General features: G+C 41.3%; 1 protein-coding gene across 2 annotated transcripts; it reads left to right on the top strand.

Moving 5' to 3' along the window:
• The first annotated feature begins 196 nt into the window (after positions 1 to 196).
• On the top strand, positions 197 to 10,455 carry STARD4 (StAR related lipid transfer domain containing 4). 2 transcript variants are annotated; one of them, XM_053931492.1, is made up of 6 exons: positions 197 to 385; positions 503 to 632; positions 2,498 to 2,547; positions 4,989 to 5,115; positions 6,234 to 6,348; positions 6,918 to 10,455. In XM_053931492.1, coding segments are annotated over exons 1-6 (651 nt in total). In that variant the 5' UTR covers positions 197 to 383; the 3' UTR covers positions 7,145 to 10,455. The 2 variants fall into 2 exon arrangements, with proteins under 2 accessions (XP_053787467.1, XP_053787469.1); XM_053931494.1 differs by lacking the exons at positions 197 to 385; positions 503 to 632; positions 4,989 to 5,115.
• Positions 10,456 to 19,234: the final 8,779 nt, after the last annotated feature.

Genomic DNA, 19,234 nt, shown 5'->3' with positions numbered 1-19,234 from the left:
CACACCACCGCCGCCATTCCCAATCTGGGCCAAGCCCCCGCCCCTGGCTCATGACGTCATGGTGGCGACATATCGCGAGGTCGCGTGACGCAAAGGGGCGGTCCCCCCGCCCCTCTCCCGTCGGACCGAGCCACCATTGGCTGTGCCGGCGGGGCGGTCGCGCTCTGATTGGCTGCCGGTGTCGCGCGCTGTCGGACGGGCCGCGGGGGAGCGCGGTGCCGGGGCGGCGCCGCGGCCGTGAGGGGAGCGAGTCTGTGCTGCGTTCCCGGCGGATCCCGGGACGGGGCTGGCGCTGGGGTGGCGGCTGCTGGCTCTCGGCCTGCCCCTGGTCCTCGGCCTTAGTCCCTGGCAGGCGCTCTCTGCCACCCGTGCCCGGCTGGGAGATGTGCGTGCGTGCGCGCAGCGGTGTTTCCCGCATCCTCCGTTCGGGTTTGGAAGATCCGCGCTGTTGCTGGCATCCCTGACTCCGTGCCCTTGTTCTGCTCTGTGTCTGTGTAATTAGGCACCTTCGCGCAGGAGGGAAGCAAATGGATCCCCTGCCCAATCCCGCTCCCCTGGCCTCGAAGCTGCGGAACACGCTGGTTCGGTACCACAGCATCGGAGACGGCGAGTGGCGGGTGGCGAAGAAAACCGTGAGTGCTCTCGGCAGCTTCCCGGTTCTGCTCCACAGGAAGCCGTGGCTCGCCGGTGCGGCGGAAAGAGCCCGCTGTGCCGTGCCACACGGCTGAGAAACACTTCGCCGCGCCCTGCCGGACTTTAAACTGACAGACGCTGTGAAACCATCTCTCTAGAATATCTTTAGATGGCAGGATGTGTTTTTTTTTCTGTTCTCAGGCATACTCTGTAATTTCTTCTACCCGTTCTCAGGGGAGTGTCTCACGGAAGAACCTGTGTAGGTTTATAAGCTTGACTTACAACAAAATGTGAAGTACTTAGCATTAATAGTGTTGCAAGAGGCTCACGTGTACTTTCAGCAAAGCAGGCACAGCCTGCCGGCGTCTGGAATCTTTTGTCAATAAATAGTTCATCATGCTTCAGCCTCCAAATGTTTTCCTCTTAAGAAACGAGATAATTCTCAAGGCTTCCTCTCATACTGTTTCACTTTTCTATTGTTCTTTAGAGACCACACCTTATCATAAGTTTCCTCCCCTGAAAAGGAATACAATTCCTGCTTTCTCCAAGCAGTTTGTCATCCTCTTCTTTTGAGCTGCCGGTTCTTTTGAGTTGTGCTTCGACAAGCTAAATAGCCTTTGCTTGTGCATCAGTTCTAGGCTGGGTAAATGCTTTTTAGTGCTGTGCTCCACAGAAAGTAGAAGTGTAGCAATATAGCAGGAGTAGCGTGGTAAATTTCTATCTTTGTCTTTTTGTTACAGTGGTTTGAGTAGTACTTTTATTTTTTCTTCTACTATGAGCAGACACTGATACGACAGAGGCAACTGTTCCAAATGTAACTTGATTATTTGCAAAATTAATAAATTTTCTGTCTGGAGAGGGAGGAACAGAGCATACAAGCCTTTCACTCTTGCAATACACCTATACCACCTCTACTAAATGTTGTCTATTCCTATTAATATTCTTGAGTTGTTATATTAAGTACTACTGTATTCCTTTAAAAAGTTACCTGCATCCTTGTGTTCCAAATCCTCTGATTTTGCCCCTCTCTCCAGCCTTTCCTTCCTCTCTCCTTTCTCTCATCCCTTCTTTCCATTTTGGTATTGTGCCATGTAAAAGAAATTCAGTGCTTTACCTACCATAAGGAGATGTGTTGTGCCCCAAAATACTTTAAAGTATTCTGGATGTGGTACTTAACAGTACTGTTCTTTGGGACATTTGGTCCTTTGTGCTTATATAATCATGACTCCAAAAAAAGTGGTGCCATATGGTACTCTTTTCAACACCAAAATTCAGACATTTTGTACAGAGGTTCCATGTCATAATTATGTAAAAATCAGAAGATATTGGTTTCTCTATTTTCTCTGTGTAACGTTAAAATAAATAGACTACTGCTTGCAAGACTCTTCTAGTCAGGCATCTAGGAGAGAAAGGTAATTGAGCTTTCTTGTCTGCACCCGCACCTCATGCACATCTCTGTAACTTGTGTTACAGGAGTACAAACAGAAGTAGTATAGTCTTCCTGTCTGAGTAGCATCCAGCTGTTGGCTTTCCAGTGGCCTTGCAATTGAAAGGTTTTCCCTCCTGATGTTGTTCCACTATTCTGTGTGTTTTCACAGTAAACTGATTGGCGTACCAAGCCCTACTATTGCACTTCTAGCATTTGACTCTGAGAAAGCAAATTTTCTGATTTTTTTTAAAGTAATAGAAAATTACAAGTAAGAGATATCTGAAAAATCTGAAGAAAAGTGTGCAGTGGTGCCCAGGTGAACCATTGCTAATGATAAAGTTGGCTGCTTTTCTTCAATGAAATTTAAGCATTTTCTGGACTTCTTCTAATTGTATCCAGGTGACAATTAACATTGTGTCTTATATTTTCTTTCAGAAAGATGCAACTATCTGGCGTAAACCATCAGAGGAATTCAGTGGATACCTGTAAGTTCGCCTGCACAAGAGATACATTTTTAATGTTCCACGGATATGTTCTGTAGAATTTAGAAATCAAGACTGAATTCTACAGCCCTCAGCTACACAGATCCTCCAGAGGGGAAGCTAAATGGGTTACCTATTGTGGCTGTACGATTCTTTTCTAGTTTTTCAGTTTGATTCTTTAGCATTGCATGGGGTCTAAAATAATGGTGGAGTCTGGAACACACCACAGGACTCCCATTGGCTGAAGTGGCAACAGCATCTGCCCAGAAATGATGTCCTGTAAAGCTTGGTTAAAGTCTTGGTTCAGTAGTCCTGAAGGGTCACTGAGTGACAGCTCAGTCAGTCCTTGGACTCTTGCAGTGACTGTGCAACTCCAAAATACCAAGTGGAGGGTTGTGAGGGGGTTGTGTGGGGTTGTTTGTGTGGCATAAAGGCCCTTCCTGTGTGAGTGTCTGTCACTGGGTTCTGTTGGTATCTGTAGGTTTAGGTAGAGAAATAATTACGAAAAGACAGCACTCTGAAGAAACAAAAAGTCCTGTGAAAAGGTAGTTTAAAATTATCTCAAAGACTGATACACCCCACGGAATTTAAATCCTGTTGAATCTGCGAGAACTGATGGCCCCAGACACCCAAGAGCTCCAAGGGCCCACTGGCACCAGCAGGTTGTGTAGTTGAGCCATTGCCGGTGGGGGCAGTGACTGCTGTGTGCAGGTGAAGACCCCAGGGTTGTTTATGCACCTGGAGAACTAAAGGACACTTTGAATAGCTTTCCAGACACTTACTGGAAGCCACTGACATGTTCATGTGGTCTTCCAGTTCCAAGTATTCAGCTGAGATGGGCTCCATACAGATCATTATGGGTGAAGTGCACAACTGAAGAGGTGAATCTATTGTTGATTATTTACTATAAATAAGAACATCTTAATGAATATAATGTATTTTGAGAATAATAATTTTGATAGATTTTTCCACTTCAGGATTTGGAGGCCCAGTAACTCAAGAAAACAGCATCTCTGGTGTCTACTAAAATATCTAATTACAAATGAATGTTCTGTAATGTCATGTAACAAATTATTTTATTTGGTAATCATATGCCACTAAAGAATAATGTAGTTTCTCATTAGCTTGGTTCTACTCCTGTGTTATGATCTGCTCTAATCACAGAAGAGTAAAGAGAGCTAACTCTCTGTGAATAAAGCAGAATTAGCCCAAAAACATTCGAATATTCCCCTAAACTTGATTAAAACCAGACAAGGCTAGATGTTGATACTGAAAAATTGGTACATTTTATTTAATGTAAAAGAGGCAAGAAAAAGGGAGGTATGTTTGGGGGGACAAGGAGAGTGACAGAGGTAGGGTAAGTAGAAACATGTTACCCCTCTGTGGGTCCCAGTGATGTCTCACTGCTCCCCTCAGTCTAGTCTTCTTGGTGGTGAGGGTCCCCCATCCAAAAGTCTATAATCCCATGGATTAATATATGTTTGGGCAGGTGGGGATGCCCAGATGCCTCCCTGAGGGGGGCAGGTTTGACACTGTCCCTTGCATGACTCTGGATCTGTTGCATCATGTGCAGCTCTGCTGTAGGGTCTGGGGACCCCTTTGGGGGATCCCTTTAATGGGCCGTGACAGCCCCTCTGCTGTCCTTCATGTGGATATCCCTTAGATGTGGCTTTGCCGGGGTGAAGAGGCCCCACAGCTGAGCTGGTGTGCACAGCAGTTCTTTCACTGCCTTGGAGCAGAGGCTTTTTCACCACACACCCAAAACGTCTTCTCCTCCCCTTTTTGCTGTGAGGGTCTGTTCCAGCCTAACAGCAGATAAGCCTGGGGCTGTGGCCTCCACCCAAAGGTGTGGGGCTTAATCCTGTGAAAGTATTTTTCTCCCCCAGCCCAGACCTGAATCATTTTCAAATGGATTTACAGTCCACGGCCTCAGTCAGGAGGCCCATTAAGGGTGCCTTCTGTACAGCTTTATTATACAGTTTTGATATAATAGGCAGAAGTCCTTCATAAAACTGTTTGAACCATAAACCAAGCATTTCAATCTCCAACATCCTGTTACTTCTGCTTTATGAAAAATATTTTCCCATTGTATTTCTGATCTCCTTTTTACTTTAGGTTTACTTACCTCTGGTGAACTCCCTTGCTAGCCAAGCAATAGGAGTAAAATGAAAAGTTGTTACAGTTGTTAGAGAAATAAACAGGATAATTTTTATCCAATGAAGGAATTTGTCATTTATAAAATACTAACTGTGTAAAGAAAAGCCAAAATTTTTTGGAAGAAAATTTCTTGCAGAGAAGAATAGATGGGTGTTCTCTTCTACTGTTTCTGTGATGCAATTGTCCACTGACGGTACTTCCTGGTACCAAGGTGTTAATGTAAGTGTACTGCTGAAAATTAATAGAATATAAAGGATTTCTTACTAAATGTAAACACATTTTTCTAGCTACAAAGCTCAAGGAGTGGTGGAGGATGTTACTAACAGAATAGTGGATCATATTCGCCCTGGACCTTATAGGATAGACTGGGACAGCCTAATGACTTCAATGGACATCATGGAAACATTTGAAGAGGTGAAGACTGGATTAGATTCTTAAGGGAAATGTGTATTGATAAATGCATGAATTTAAAACATTCATGTCGAGCAGAGCAATTCCAACAGATCTGAACCTTTTTCAGCCTTCTTTTGCATGCACAAGCAGCACTGTGCATACATACTTAGTATGACCACAGATCGGGCTCTCTTGCAGCACAGTCCTATTCTGAAGCTTGAAGTTCATCTTTCCATTAATGCTAAAAATAAAGGAGTCAGTCACAATTCTCTTGGACCTGGGAGCTCTGGTAGGCTCTGATAAAATTTGCATACAGAGGGCTACAGTGTGATATTGTGTATGCCAAAGCCGTTTCATACAGTCTGCTTTCTTCCGTTCCACAGCAAACAATAGTAATAGTCCACATATATGGAAGCTGCAACCTTCCCCTGTTCCTGTAGGGCTGACTTGTGTAGCATGGCTTTGTGCTGAGACACAAAATAGTTCATAATGAGGGTCAGGACTTGATAAAAGAAAGGTAGGTTTGAAGCTGGTTATAGAACAGCTAATAGCCTTCCTTTGGTTAATGCAGACATTCAGTGTGAATTCAAAACCCTCATCTGGATGTGTGGCTTGTTGCTCTGTCTCTGAAGGAAGATTTATATGACAAGGTATTTTGTCTATAAAATTTATACAGACTCTATTGTAAGAAAGCATTTTTTGAAGAATTGTTCTTCAGTTCAATTTTATTTTTCACTTAGTGGATTAAAAGTATTTGATCTTAGTACCAAGAGATTTCTCTTGAAGTTTGTTCGTGATCGTTTTTGACTTCCCAAGTGCTCCTTGGCGACATAAGAGCCTTGTGGCTTTCAGTTGTCAGGCATGCCATAATTGTGTAGCTTTAGATTTTTGAACCTTTATGGTGCCAGATGTTCTCTGCTTCCACAGCTCTCAGTTGTAGACCACAAGTCCTTAAAACTTTCAGCTTTTAGGTTGAGAATGGCACAGCCATTCAGACCTCACTGAATTTGCAGTTGTAGTTGTCATTTTTCATGACCTTCATGAAAAATGTTAGCTGCCTGCAAGCATTATGTTTCCCTGTATTCATTATACTAAGATATATTTATTTTTTTGCCCTTATAATTCTGTTACTCCACAAGAACTGCTGTGTGATGCGCTATACAACTGCTGGTCAGCTCTGGAACATCATAGCACCAAGAGAGTTTGTGGATTTCTCTTACACTACAAGCTATGAAGATGGTCTTCTAACATGTGGTAAGCCACCACTTGCCTCTGCTAAATTCTTATTTTGCAACAGTTGCTTGGCTTAAGATTTGATTCAGATTTAGTAGTAGTAAACATTCCAAAAATGGTCTAAGATGGTCTTCAGCAGATAAATTCAAGGCGTTTTAACAAATTTAAAGGTGTTTTAACATTTTACATATTTAAAGAAGTGTACAATTACTGGTTTACCCATGAACCATTCCTTTCTGCCAGGTTTCACTTACGCCACCTGTGGGGCAGGAGTGTTAGAGACGAGTCCTCCAGCTCAGGTCTTAGAGCAAACTGGGATGAGTGACAACTTGCTTCTTGTAAATGGAAGGAATGTCCTCTTCTAACATTTGATTTTTTGCTTATCATGCTCTCCTGTCTGTCGCAGAGTTTGGATGAACAGCAAATTCCATGCATGAAAATACCCAGAAACTCGTAGTGTGCCTGTCAATACTACTACTAATTTCCCCAACCAGAAGCTTATATATTTCAAATTTACTGAATGTTAATCTTTTTTAACCTCTCTCAAATTAATTCCCCTTTTTGTTCATTTGTTTTATTTTCCTTGATAGGCATAAGCCTGGACTACGGAGATGTGAGACCAAACTTTGTCCGTGGATTCAATCACCCTTGTGGCTGGTTCTGTGTCCCTCTCAAGGACTCTCCTGGCCACAGTCTTTTGACAGGCTACATCCAGACTGAACTGCGAGGGATGCTACCACAGTCTGCAGTAGACACTGCCATGTCTAGTACCCTGGCCAATTTCTACTCTGACCTCAAAAAGGCACTCAAAACATAGACAAACAGTGACTTAAAAGCCAGTGAATTCCTTGCAATCAGATTGTATTGTTTAGCTTAGCATAAGTTATGTCCTAAATTGAGGTAACACGCTTCCCAAATGACACCTGAACCTTTGTGTTGAGGATCCAAACAACTTTAGCAAGTGCTTTTTGATGTGAAAATTGGCATATATTCCCAGTGCATAGTGGAAGATGCTTTCTGCATCTCAACACTCTGCACCTTTGTGAGGAATAGCCTGAATCTCTACTGAATCTTTCCTCAGTAGAAAGCACAAGATGTGTGTGTGGGCTTGAAAAATGCAGTGTGAGCTCAGCTCTCTCCAGCAGTTTTGGGAGCCAGGTGCTTAAGATTTTGATGGTGCAGGTTGCTGTACAGGCAGCATCTCATTGAAGGTGTAATTTTATAATATATATATATTTATATTTGCCTAATTTTTTTTTTAAAGTTTGTTCAGCTGCATCTGTAATTTGTTTTTAAAATTTACTTTGATTTATCACTTGGATATTATATAGCTAAGTTGTTAAATTATACTATTCATAAGAAAGCTATTTGTACTTGAAAGCAAAAATAAGTGTTCATTATTGGCATTTCTTCGATGTTGTAACTGTAACTTCTTTACTGTTGTACATAACAGTCTCAGTGCATAAAGAAATGCCCTTACAGCTGATCCAAAGCTCATTTAGGTCATAAGGTGACTTTCCATAGGTTTTTTTTGTGGGCTTTTAATCACACAATTGTGAAAATAGCAAACCTCCAATGGATCTTCTGTGATACCCTGTACTTCTAAGGACTTATTAATTTAAATTTACATGTAATAGTGTGTGTGGGGATTTCATTTGGTTGTGTTTTTGTGGGGTTTTCTTTCTGTGTATATTTCCTTAACTGCAAACCCTGGAATTATAAAAGCAACAGAAAGAGCCACTCATTTGTTTCAGGGATTGGCATTGCTGTAGCCACAACTGGACAGACTTGCCAGTGTTGTGGTGCTGTGGAATGTTCTGTGGTACTGCCCCTAGATTGATCTTTGCAATAAACTAACATCTTAAAACATGAACGACTGAAGCAATTCTGCCAACTGCAGAATTGCTGAGATCTGCTGAAGGATACAGGGTCTATTTTTAAGATGCAAATTTCAAGGATATTCAGCAATCTAGTGATTCTGACAGATATATTGCAGAGCATTAAAAAAATAACACTTTCCCTGCTAGGAACATGAATTCTCTCTAAAATCTGATGTTTAATTAGCCTTTAATGTTAGTATGTGTCATTTGCTCAGGTGACAGTGTAGTTATCCCCCATGTTTAGCCAGTGCTCACAGTGGTAAGTTTGACTGTGTACGAGTTTAGGAAGGTGTCTTGGATCCCTGATATTGTGGAGCCAGTTGTATACATACAATCCAGGGACAGGTAAGGGACTTCCAAAAAACCAAAAATTCAGATGAAAGTCCCCAGCAATGTTGGCTTTTTTGACACTGGCCACTGTAACTGAACTCTGAATAGTGACAACGTTCCTTTTTCGTTGCTCAACCAGAAAGGTTGAGAATACATAATATCAAATATAGTGGGTGCTTCTTCAACCTGCTTCATGTTTTAAGGTATTTAGTACTATTTAAGACTGTTAAAAACAATGCATCAAACAACCTTTGATGTCTTCATGGTCAGAAAATGTTAACTCCTTGTTAGGTTTAGTGTATTCTGCCTTGCCCTTTAAATACCTCGATTAGTCTTCCCACTTTTTTTCTATCTTCCTTGTGTCTGCCAAAGTACTGCAAGCTCACAAGGTGATCTTCTACCACCAAGGACACCAAGGAATTGCTGCCAGAATCCTCTCCTTTCTAGTACTGGTACAGAGGCAATTATGAAATCTCTGGCAGTGCTGCTCCATGGGATGAATGATGACATGATTGTAGAGGAAACTTTTGAAGTGTATCCTATTTTTTCTTCCCAGTTACAAAGATCACATATGCAGTGAATCTGCATATTCATGCCTTCCTTTTTTGGAGCTGCTGGGACTGACTAATGGAGGGGCTGTGATACAGATGTACATAGAGAAAAATATTGCCCAGTTTAAATCTGCACAGTGATACTTCAGTGCTGGAGAAATGGGTCGGAAGGAGCACAAGACACTTACAGGAGGATGTTTATACAACAGCAGGCACTGAAGAAGTAATTATTCCAAACACCCATTTTAGTGGCTCTGACACATACACAGTATCTATCCATATTTAGTATCCAGTGAAATGGCTTTTTCTGCTTTTAGTAGAGACAGGTTGGTGAAGCACAGTGCAGCTGAAGAAAGAAGAACTTGAGCTAAAATAAGAAAATTGCTAGTGTATTTTTTATATTGATACTCCTAATAAAAATTTCAGCTACAGACTAATACGGAACTAGAAAGAAGATGTCCAATGTCAAATGTATTTATTTGAACCTGAAATTTATATTATTTTTATATAGCTGTAGATGGAGAGGGAAGGAGAACTGTTCTTTACCAGAGTACATCAGAACCAAGAAAGCCACAATATCAGAGCCTCTTCTCCCACTGTTGCATTATTCTCCATGTTTTGCTTATGCAGAAGAAATGGGAGACAAAGTAAATGCTTAGTATAGATTTCTATCACTTAGGAATATAGTTATCCAGAAGTGACTTCTGAACAAATTGCCCAAGAATAGCAGAGGTCTGGTTTTGCTAGACAAATAACATGTATATAGACACATCAAAATTATTTTTATATGGCTAATAATTTTTTTAAACTTAATTTTTAAAGATTTGGGCAATGTGACACTTTACACTTTGGCACTTTAACTAGGTGCTTTGTATGTGTGTGGGAAAGATGACTGAAGATAAGACAATTTTCATGTTTGAGTTCTGTTGTTCCTCGTCTAAAACCTCCAGCATTAAACCTGCCTGTGATGTGCAGAAGATGCAGAGCAGGGATTAAGCTCAATTTAGAGGCAGTCAAAGTACTCTACCAAATCTGGCTGGGAGGTGGACTGGTACTTCAGAGAGATGTTCTGTGCACAGGCCCTGATCTCAAATTTGATGAATTTATAAATGTGAAACATGATGAACTTATAAAACACAGAATATATAATTCCCCCAGTAATCATAAGTAGCCAGAACAGTTTTGATGGTGTAGCCTGGTTGGTTAACCTAGGAGGTTCACTGTTGGAAAAATAGCCCTAATTCTAAAGAAATCACTCAAGTTGTGCCTGTCAAAGTCAAAGTCTGTTTTAACAGTGGGTTTAACTTTGTTCAGCATTTAAGCAATTGTATTTTGAGTGCAACTGCAGAATAAAGAATGGATTCCAACAGGCTTGTGATGTAGTTTATTCAATACTTGTGCAGCCATATGTAGCACTTTTGGGGAGTTATGTCTGATGATGGGGTTCATCTTCAGCTGCATGGTGATCTCTAATGATACCAGTTTGTCTCCTTAAATTTGAAAGCCATAAAGCCTGCCTTCACTTAGATTCTTGATTTAGACTGAGGAAAATGCCCAACTGAAATGTCTTGAAAGCTGCACTCAAGGCTTCAGTTCTAAAACTGTATATGCAGGATATTTTTTATGATGACCCCATGATTGTGGTGGAAGAACTTTATTATTTTGGCTTAGTATTATTTACCTTTTTGTATATTTTAGAAGTGGTCTATTAACCATAAAGTTAATCTGAAACACATGAGCATATAGCATCTGGCAGAAGGCATATAGATTATATTAGGTCTATAAAACAAGCTGCAACATGTATATTGACTTGTATTTAATTAGCAATTACAGAAACAAAGACAATCCCTGTATCTTCTCTAGAGCTTTCCCTTGTTTCTCTTGCAAAGCTGGCATAAAGGCTGTAGAGTTCTAAAGCATTTGAATTCAGTGGAAAGAATTGTAGCCTTCTGTTGCTGAGAAAAGGGAACTGTCACCTCTGAGAAGCAGCACAGTCTTGTAGGGCATGTATCATGTCACCTTCTGCAAAGTATGGTAGGGATAGGTATAGAGGCCACTTGGGCCACTTGGAAAATCCTTAAGGATATTAATTACTATAATTGTTAAAACATTGATGTTCAAACCCATTTCCTGGTGAAAGGTAATAGAAAGATGAGAGAGATTTTGAACCTACGCTAAATATTAAATGTTCTCAAGAAAAGAGTATATTCTGAAGTCCTAAACCACAATTTAAACTTTGTAACACATTCCACGATTTCCAGTCCTCATTGGGCTGTACTGGTGACTCAGTTTTACAGTTCAGGAAGGGACTGCTTATCATGGAGTTAACCTTCCTTGGGATTGTGCCACTAGCAGGGAGAAAGCAGACACTGATGGTAACAGCAAACGGCAGGAGATACCTGTGCATATTTCATAGCTGACCCACATGATAAGAAATGCCACATCTGGATTAAGGAGGCTCAAATACCAACACATTACCCAGAACTGCCTTCTCCAGAGTTACTTTATTTAAAACATTTCTTTCAGTGTGCCAAGACACTAGGACAAGCTAATAATCCTCTGAAGTTTTTCTCTGATACAGGTAACCTAAGTGGAGCTCTTAGAAGATCAGTTACTGCCTGAAGTGCAATGAGAAACTGATCTTGTTCAAGCCCTCACTGGGCCAGTTTGGCTCTGCCCTGGGATGCACAGGGGTAGAAGGCACTTCCTGAGGTCTGTACCTGGGCCTTTCTGACCTGCCTGCCAGCGCAGACCCCTCTCTGAGGCAGTTTATAACCCTGGAGAGAAAATTATTATGCCAAGATTTCCTGAATGGATCAGCGTGTCAGTCTGAGGTGCTGCCTGCAGTTTGGGTTCCATTCAGGGAGCATTGCTGCTGAGGCATTGGTATCACTAATTCCAGCTCCAGGGTGCACTGGGGAGGCAAGGCAATGCTCAAGTGGGTGCATTTGAGCAGCAGCAAACACGAGTTTGGTCAACCCATGTTATTTGGGTGCCATACAACTCCTCCTTGTCTGTATGTCTAACAGGATTTCAAGCTACTCACAATTTGAAAGGGGAAGGAAAGAAACCACAGCAGGCCTTTTCACTGGAGCATAAGCCATGTCTCTACAAACCACCATCTCTTCTGCATACAGGATCAAGGATGCAGCCTGTATGTGCACAGCCATATCTGCAGAATTTCATGGTCTCCCTGTCTCAATCAGCTAAATTAACAAAACTGCTCAACATGGGCAGAACATCTTTCTGTGTGCCTTCCAGCCCACACCATGGGAATAGAGCTTCAGTAGAAATGAAATTGAGGAAATCTGGTGACCACCACAATTACCAAAGAAGTAAGGAAGAGGGAAGAGACCCATCATGCACTTTTTTTTTAAATGTCAAATGAAAGTATGGAGAATTCACCATGGATGTAAAAATATTGAATCACTTCCCAAAGCCACCTGCATTGCTGGATATTTGAGACACAAAGTTTCTGGGACATGTACAACTTTCAAGGAAACAAATGCTAGAACTGCATTTAGTCATAACTACAAAAGCCCGGGGCTTTTTAAAGAAGAAGACTGCACCAGGCATCAACAGAAATGAAGAAATTTGATAGTTATGAGGCAGGATGTTTAACTCCCCAGCTATCCTTACTCATTAAAAGTTCCTCTGACTTGTTAGTTCTTTCTTATTTCTCATTTCCTTATTTGTCTCAAGCTCACTATAAAACCAGTGTAATGTTGTGCTGTATCACGAGCTCCAACTCAGCTGTTTGATGCGCTATTTTTCAGAGGTCGGCCAAAAAGCAAACAACTTTGGGCTCCAGGGGAAGCTCAAAGCCAGCTCAATACTTGCCCTTTTCTTTCCTTTGGTGTTTCCACTGCCCTTTTCCATTCTGTTATGGAGATGTGATCAAGATGATTTCATGAAACTGCAGTAGGAATATATGCCTCACATTAGCTTGGGAAAAGATTGAGCAACATCCATGGAAGTGTCAAATTAGACTATTTTTTTTTTTTCTGGAGCACTGTTGCCATGCAAAATGCCTTGTAGAGCTTATAATAATTTATTTCTTACACTGCTCCAGGAAGGAGAGATTTTGTAAAATCATCTCCCACAAAAGGGTATGAAGGAACTTTCTATTCAAGCAGTTTGCAAGACTAAGGAGTTGTAGGTGGCAAGAATAACAAGATGCACCAGTACCAGGAAAGAGGGAACACCAGCGAGGGTGACAGATGTGGGAAGAGAGCAGAGAAATTAAAAATAAAAGTTCTTTCAACACATCAGTCTTGCAACATTCTCCATTCAAGTAGCACATGCAGCTTTTGACAACATAGCTCAAGACAAAGAGTAGTCAACTAAAGGCAGAAAATCCATATTCCAGGAAGAAGAGAAATATAAGACCTCTGGGGTTTTCTGGAGTTTGTCCTGCTGAGAAAGGAGGATGCTGAATGAAGGAGCACATTAATAATCTTTGGATTAGGTTGCAGAAAACAAATCATTGTGAAAGACAAACTGTTAACTGCAACAAAAAGACTTGGGACTTTGTAAAATACTTCCCAGTTAAAAGAGAAGCAGAGGTAGAAGGAGGTAGTAACTAGAGTTAACAACTAGAGTGCACAAGGAAGTAGTAACTTCTTAATTACTGGAAGTAATTAACAAAAAAGGGCACAAACATCTATATCACATAGCCCACCCTGGGGCACAGGGGAAGTCTGGACAGCCCCTGGTTCTGTACTCCACCACTAATAACAGATTTTGTTTGTTATTCAGCTGCTAACTTTTGAGGGAAGAGGAGCAGGGGAAATGCTGCCAAGCTGGAATTCAACCTGGACTTTGCAATATAAACAATAATACCCATGATGACTCCTCTTTATAAGGATGAATATTGTTCCTGGCTCTACATTGAGCATCAGCTGTCAGCAAATAATAGATGTAACCTTTTCTAGATTTATGAGTTTATTTAGCATCAGATCAGTCATGCAAGACACTTACTAAAAATAGACATCCCAGCACTGAAGCATTTTCTTATGGCTTATCAGCATTCCCATGCAAACACACAAGGAGATACACTGGTCCCACATACAATACATGGAAATAACAAAATGGTAATTTTTTCTGGTTCAAATTTCTCTCTGGTTCACTTGCACAGTATTAAGAAATTTACTACACAAACAGGCTTAATCAGAAGCAAAAGGGTAAAGTTAAACAAGCAGAATATAAACTCCTTACACCTTTGCTAGTATAAGAAAACAGTGTTGACAGTACAGGATTTCTTACACATTAAACAGTAAAATAAGGAGTCAGGAACACAGGACATGGAGCTAATTTGAGAGAGTCCGCTATATATATTTACAACATTCTTCATTGTTATTAGTTGAAGTCCAGCCTCCACTGCTCTGAGATCAACGAGCTTCTGTAACAGACTTATAAAATATTTTGTGTTATTAATCAAAGGCACCATTTTCCTGTTTTTCTTGGAAACATCAGCACATACCCTAACCATCAAGCATAGAGTATTCTTGAATTAACAAAAACACAAAATTCCCTCCTTATGGTCCTCATCCAGCCAGGAGCCTCCAAACCAAGGCCAAGCCAGACATGCACCCTTCATGTGTCACATTTCTTCAGGTTAAAATCAATTTACGCTGATGAGCTCCTTACTGTGGGTGGGGAGCAGCCAGGCAGCCTCTGCTTGGTACCCCCTGGTCTTGCAAGGGTGTGGTGGTATAGCTCCTGGGGATCAACAGACTTCTTCCCCCAGGTCAGAAAACCTCAATGTTTCTTCCCTTCTCCTGCTCCCTGAGGAGCTGGACCAGCCACCACCACTGCTTCACTTCAAGAACATCCTGTTCATGGTGGACTTGGCAGTGTTGGATTAACAGTTGGACTGCATTATCTTTCCCAACCAATCTCTTCCAAAGGTCTTTCCCAATCTGGGTGGTTCTGCGGTTCTATGGTTCTATGACAAGGGTTCACCCTCCACCTCTCCATCTTTCATTCTTCCTGAGCAACTAACCATTTCAGAGGTAATTTTCTCATGAGTATAGACCACTCATCTCTGTGAATTCCAAAAAATAAAGTGAAAGAAACCCCAAAGAACAACCAGACTCAAAAACAATGTCCTCTTATGGAACATTAAGTAAAATTTTTGCTATTTAATCAGAAGTGTTAGTATGACCTCTCACGAGGATGTGGTGTGAACAAGGAAGTGGTTCTTGTGCTCAACAGCACAAATAAACTGTTTGGGTTAGCTCTCACCAGTTAGTAGTTGTAACTGTGCTTGTTTCTAATTACTTTCAGTAAAAAGTATCTTAGTTTGTAATTATTGTTTCCCTGCAACCAAGATAGTAATGATTTGAGCAGAGCAAACAAGGTGCTTATCACTACACTGAAGGTAGTACATTGATGATGGCACCAGACTTGGATGCTCTGCAGGGTCCTTGTCATTCCCAAGGAAAGTACTTCTCAGGGAGGACACTGCTGCAGCAGGGTTTAGGAAATATTTCAAAGATTTTTTTGTCTAAATATAGATACAGTCCATTTGCTTAGATTCATGAAATGTTTCTTGACAAACTTCAGTTTTCTGTAAAAGACTACTTCATGCCCTATAACCAGCTGAGGGAGAGACAACTGGGGGACATATTAATTCTGCAAACAATACAGCTTCAATGTCTTAAAAATGAAGGGTAGCATCAGTGGTGATGTTTTTCCATCTGGAGGAGGCTGTCACTGGATAGATATGTTTGCACTACTTACATAAACATGGCTGGTGGGCATGTCAGGAAAATAACAGAAATCAAGAAGCTTGAAACAGTGGAATGTGCATATACGGACAATTTTCACTTTATCCTTTATCACAAAACTAAAAAGGAGCTCCTTTTGGTGTGTTCTGTAGCAGACCTCTGTTGTGTTTATTGTGGGTGGTTATTGTACAGTGGTATTTGGGGATTTGTGTAGCTGTGCTCGTTCACGCGAATTTCACATTTGTAAGTAACATCATCATGCTTTGGGTTCTGAGGGCTGATAGGATAGTGCAGACCCGTATGCACAGTTCTGTGGATGAACAAATATGCCTCAGTGGCTCCTAGAACATACTGTCTCTGGGACAGATCACACACCATTTGCAGTTTAAATCAAACCCAATGGTTTGTCCTCAGCTTTCAAGTGACCAGAATAGCTGCTTTGAGTAATTTGAAATAATAATTTCAATCAGAAGAACTACCCCAGATCTACCCAACACAGGGGTAAGAATTACAGTCTTTTTCTTCTTTTTGATGGACTTTCCCTCTGTGTACTTATGCAGATACAATGATTGGCTCCAGAGTTTTGTATTACAAAGCAGGTAATTATTTACAGTTCCAGGCAACAAATGGGACCACATGCTCCAAACTGACTTTGCAGCTTCTTGTGCCAACACTGTAAATGGCAATGTTGCATAAAATATGATTCTAAGTGTATCAACACATATTATGTAGACAATATTAAGAAGGTCACTGGTCATAGCACACATGATATTTTTCAGAATTCCTGACTTGTCTCTTTGGATTGACCTGAACAATGTCTTCCACAGAAGGAAAAAGGTGCTGTTGGCAAAGGAGCTTCCAGGTTCTGAGGAGCAGATCCTAGCATGGTGCTGTTCTTGTGCCTCTTTGCTCTGGGCCCCTCAACCTGTGCCTACAGCAGCCCAGATGCCTTCATTTTCTTTTGGGAAAATAACCCAAGAAGCAGTTATTTAACAGTTATTTTCTGTGTCTGTCTGGCATTTGTTGCACACCACTGAGCTATTTCTGTCAGCCAGGTATAGGCTCTGAAGAAAGGAATCTGAAGGTGCCAGGAAACAGCATGAGTCTGGGAAATGGAGAGGGAAAATAGAAATACTTCTCCCTGGGTACTAACTGGCAGTGACAAATGACACCAAGGGTGGCTCACAGAGAAATACATGATGAATAGTGATGAAACCCAGACTCTTTTGGGAGCAGAAGAGCAGGAGTGAAACCATCTGATGGAACCAAGGGCAACAGCAGATTTGTCAGGGCAGAAAAGCTGAAACATGCCAGATGTCAGATGGCTCTTTACCCACTGACTGGCAGCTGACAGATGCTCCTGGGTGCCCCTGGGCCAGGGGAAAAAAACCTATGAAGCACAAAAGGGAAGAATAACAATAAGCCCTTTAGCCTTTAATGTTAACACAGGTTCTTGAAGCTAGAGTTTCAAACAGAAAAAAATTATCCCTTTCTTTTAAGCTTTGCTCTATATGTATCTTCCTATAGAAGGAACTCTGTGCTACTTCATAGGGGTAAACACATGCTGTTTAATATACCTTTGCCAATAAACATCTTCCTGATATACAAATAAAGGGCCAGACTGTTCTCAGTCACACGTGCTGTGGATGGAGCATCACTGGGTAGGGCCTCTCTGCAGTTTGGGGCAGCTCCAACTCCTCACAAAATGCTGTGCTTGTGTTGTCACTCCTCTTTGACCCCTGTACTGAGCACACAAAAAGAAGGCACCGAAATAATCTTTTTCTCAGCTGTGTCTTGGAAGGAGCCAGAGCTGGACAAAATTCTGTACCACTGTATTTGTTATCTTTCATACCTTGATATGCATTACTGAATTTCATCCAGCAATGATTTATGTATACCAGACTGCTAATCATTATAGTTTCAGGTCCAGCTGAGTAATGCTGGCAAGGAACAAACAATGGCTTAAAACTGCCATGGCTGCAACTTTTAATACAGATTTGGTTCTCAGATTGTTCAGCAGTCTCTGCTTCTTATTTGATAAATTTATATATTTATGTGTTCATGTACATATTCAGATTTTAATTTATAATTTTACTGCTAAATTCAGAATTGGGTCACTTCATGTTCCACTGTATTCCTGCTTCTCTACTGTGCTTATTCCCACAATATTTGAATGCCCTTCAATAATAACTGCATTCATGTTCTCTTTTCCACTCAGGAGGGGTAGAAGACAATGTAAGTATTTGGTGAATTTTTAGTTATATGCATGTATACCATTATATTAGTTAGAGGATTCACACTCCAAGGAATCCTCTTCACTGCCCCTCCAGCAATCTTCTGAATTAACTCTGGCCAGAAATTTTACCTCCCAGATATAAAGAATCTGCAGTCTTGCCAGTAGGAATTTATATGTTTTCTGGAACTAAGATCATAAAATCACAAAATCAGAATGGGTAAGGCAAGAAGTGACCATTAGCACGGTCATCTTATCCCAGCTCTCTGCTCAAGCCAGGTTTCCCAAGGCACATTGCATAGGATTGTGTCCAAATTCTGGAATATCTCCAGTAAGGGAGACTCCACAATTGTCTCCAGACAATCTGTCTTCGTGTGTGGACACCTCCACAGAAAAGAAGTTCTTTCTCATGTTCAGGGGGAACATCCTGGACACCAGCTTCTGCCTATTTCCTCTGCCTATTTCCCCTTGTCCTCTGCTCAGCACCATGGAGCAGAGCCTGGTCCATTCTCTTGGCACCCTTCTTTCAGCTATTCCCATATATTAATGAGGTTCCCTCTCAGTCACCCCTTCTTAAGACTGAACGGGCCAAGCTCCCTCAGCCTTTCCTCATAAAAGAGCTGTTCCTGTCCTGTCATCATCTTTTTAACTCTCTGCAAGCCTTGCTTTGAAGTTCTGTGTCTACACTAGGCAAATATTTCACACATACTTTTTCCCCTTTTCCTTCCTTATTTTCTTCTTATTCTGCAATGCGGCTGATGGTTTTTTGTTCAACAAAACATGGTCTTGTGCAGAGGCTTATCAGGGAATTTTATATAAATTTCTTTATACAAAAGAAGAATTAACTCTGTTTATGTTCCAACTGGATTCATTCTGATAGGGAATAAAGGATATTCTTTGAGCTATTATTGTTTTATAAAGTAACTTCACAGGTGTGCTGCCTGTCTCTTTGTTACCATAGTTCAGGACTTGTGTGTATCCCTGCCCCTGGTCTCTAGGTCTAACTGTGATCTTTCTTGGTCAGCTTCTGATATTTTTTGTTACATGAATGCCATGCCTCCATAAGCTATGCACTCATAACCTCAGCAGCAACAAGGTTGGTTCAGCCACCTTCTCCAGGAGAAAAAGCCTCTGCAGAAGCCTGGGGTCAAGGCATTGTGCTGACGCTTGTGTCTGCCATTC

This window comes from Vidua chalybeata, chromosome Z (genome assembly GCF_026979565.1).
Source record: "Vidua chalybeata isolate OUT-0048 chromosome Z, bVidCha1 merged haplotype, whole genome shotgun sequence".
NCBI classification, from domain to species: Eukaryota; Metazoa; Chordata; class Aves; order Passeriformes; family Viduidae; genus Vidua; species Vidua chalybeata.
Note: the sequence above shows the minus strand (reverse complement) of the source record. Positions and strands in the feature narration are given on the sequence as shown.